The 788-nt window shown below is 53.0% G+C and overlaps 1 protein-coding gene across 1 annotated transcript; it reads right to left on the minus strand.

Annotated features, from left to right (window-relative positions):
* Positions 1 to 269: 269 nt before the first annotated feature.
* Positions 270 to 788, minus strand: LOC149400070 (uncharacterized). Its single transcript, XM_089610385.1, has 2 exons — positions 714 to 788; positions 270 to 593 (listed from the first exon to the last, which is right to left on the minus strand). Exons 1-2 carry the CDS (start codon positions 786 to 788, stop codon positions 270 to 272), a joined length of 399 nt encoding a protein of 132 aa, XP_089466511.1.

The following is a 788-nucleotide window of genomic DNA, read 5'->3' on the forward strand; positions in this document are numbered from 1 at the left end:
TCGGCTGTGAATGAGGTTGCAGGTTGTACCGAGCTTCCGAGCGGTGGTCCCGAGTGCTTTGCAGGTGGTCCCGAGCTGCTTCGCCGCTGATCTTTGTCGGGAAAACCATGGAGCTGGTAGCATGTCGCTTGAGTGTGGCCATGTCGGTTGCAGTGATCACAAAACGGACGCTGGCGCTTTCCATATGGGCGGTTGTTTGGAGCGGATTGCTTGGCAGCGTGGAGGGCAGCAGAGTCGGCGGAGACGGTGGAGCGAAGGTTGATTTCCTGCTATTTCTCTTCTTGGCGCACAAGACTGTAGATGCGCTGGACAGACGGGAAAGGCTCCATCAAAAGGATTTGGCTCCGAACCGTGGAGTAGTTGTCAGTGAGACCCTGTAGGAACTCCATGGCTCGGTCCTGGTTCTGTTGATCGATGAGCCATTTTGCGTTGCCGCAAATACACGGAGGCATCGAGACAATGCTGGACAATTCATCCCAGAGAGATTTCAATTGGGTAAAATAGAGAGAAACAGTCATACCATCTTGCTTGAGAACGGAAATGGAGTGCTTGAGCTCATAGATCTTAGGGGCATTTGACTGTGAAAATCTCTCCTTAAGATCGACCCAAATCTGACTAGCAGTCTCCGCGTATAGGATGCTAGGTCGTATCTCGGGAGAGATGGAGTTGAGGATCCAGCTGCTCACGAGGTCGTTGCAGCGTCCCTAATTGACAGCAGCGTTCGCGTCGGTTGGCTTGGATGATGAGCCATCGACGAAGCTGAACTTGTTTTTGGCCCGCAGCGCCAT

This window comes from Urtica dioica, chromosome 4 (genome assembly GCF_054948205.1).
Source record: "Urtica dioica subsp. dioica isolate 48M chromosome 4, U.dioica_male_clone48M_v1_H2, whole genome shotgun sequence".
NCBI lineage: Eukaryota > Viridiplantae > Streptophyta > Magnoliopsida > Rosales > Urticaceae > Urtica > Urtica dioica.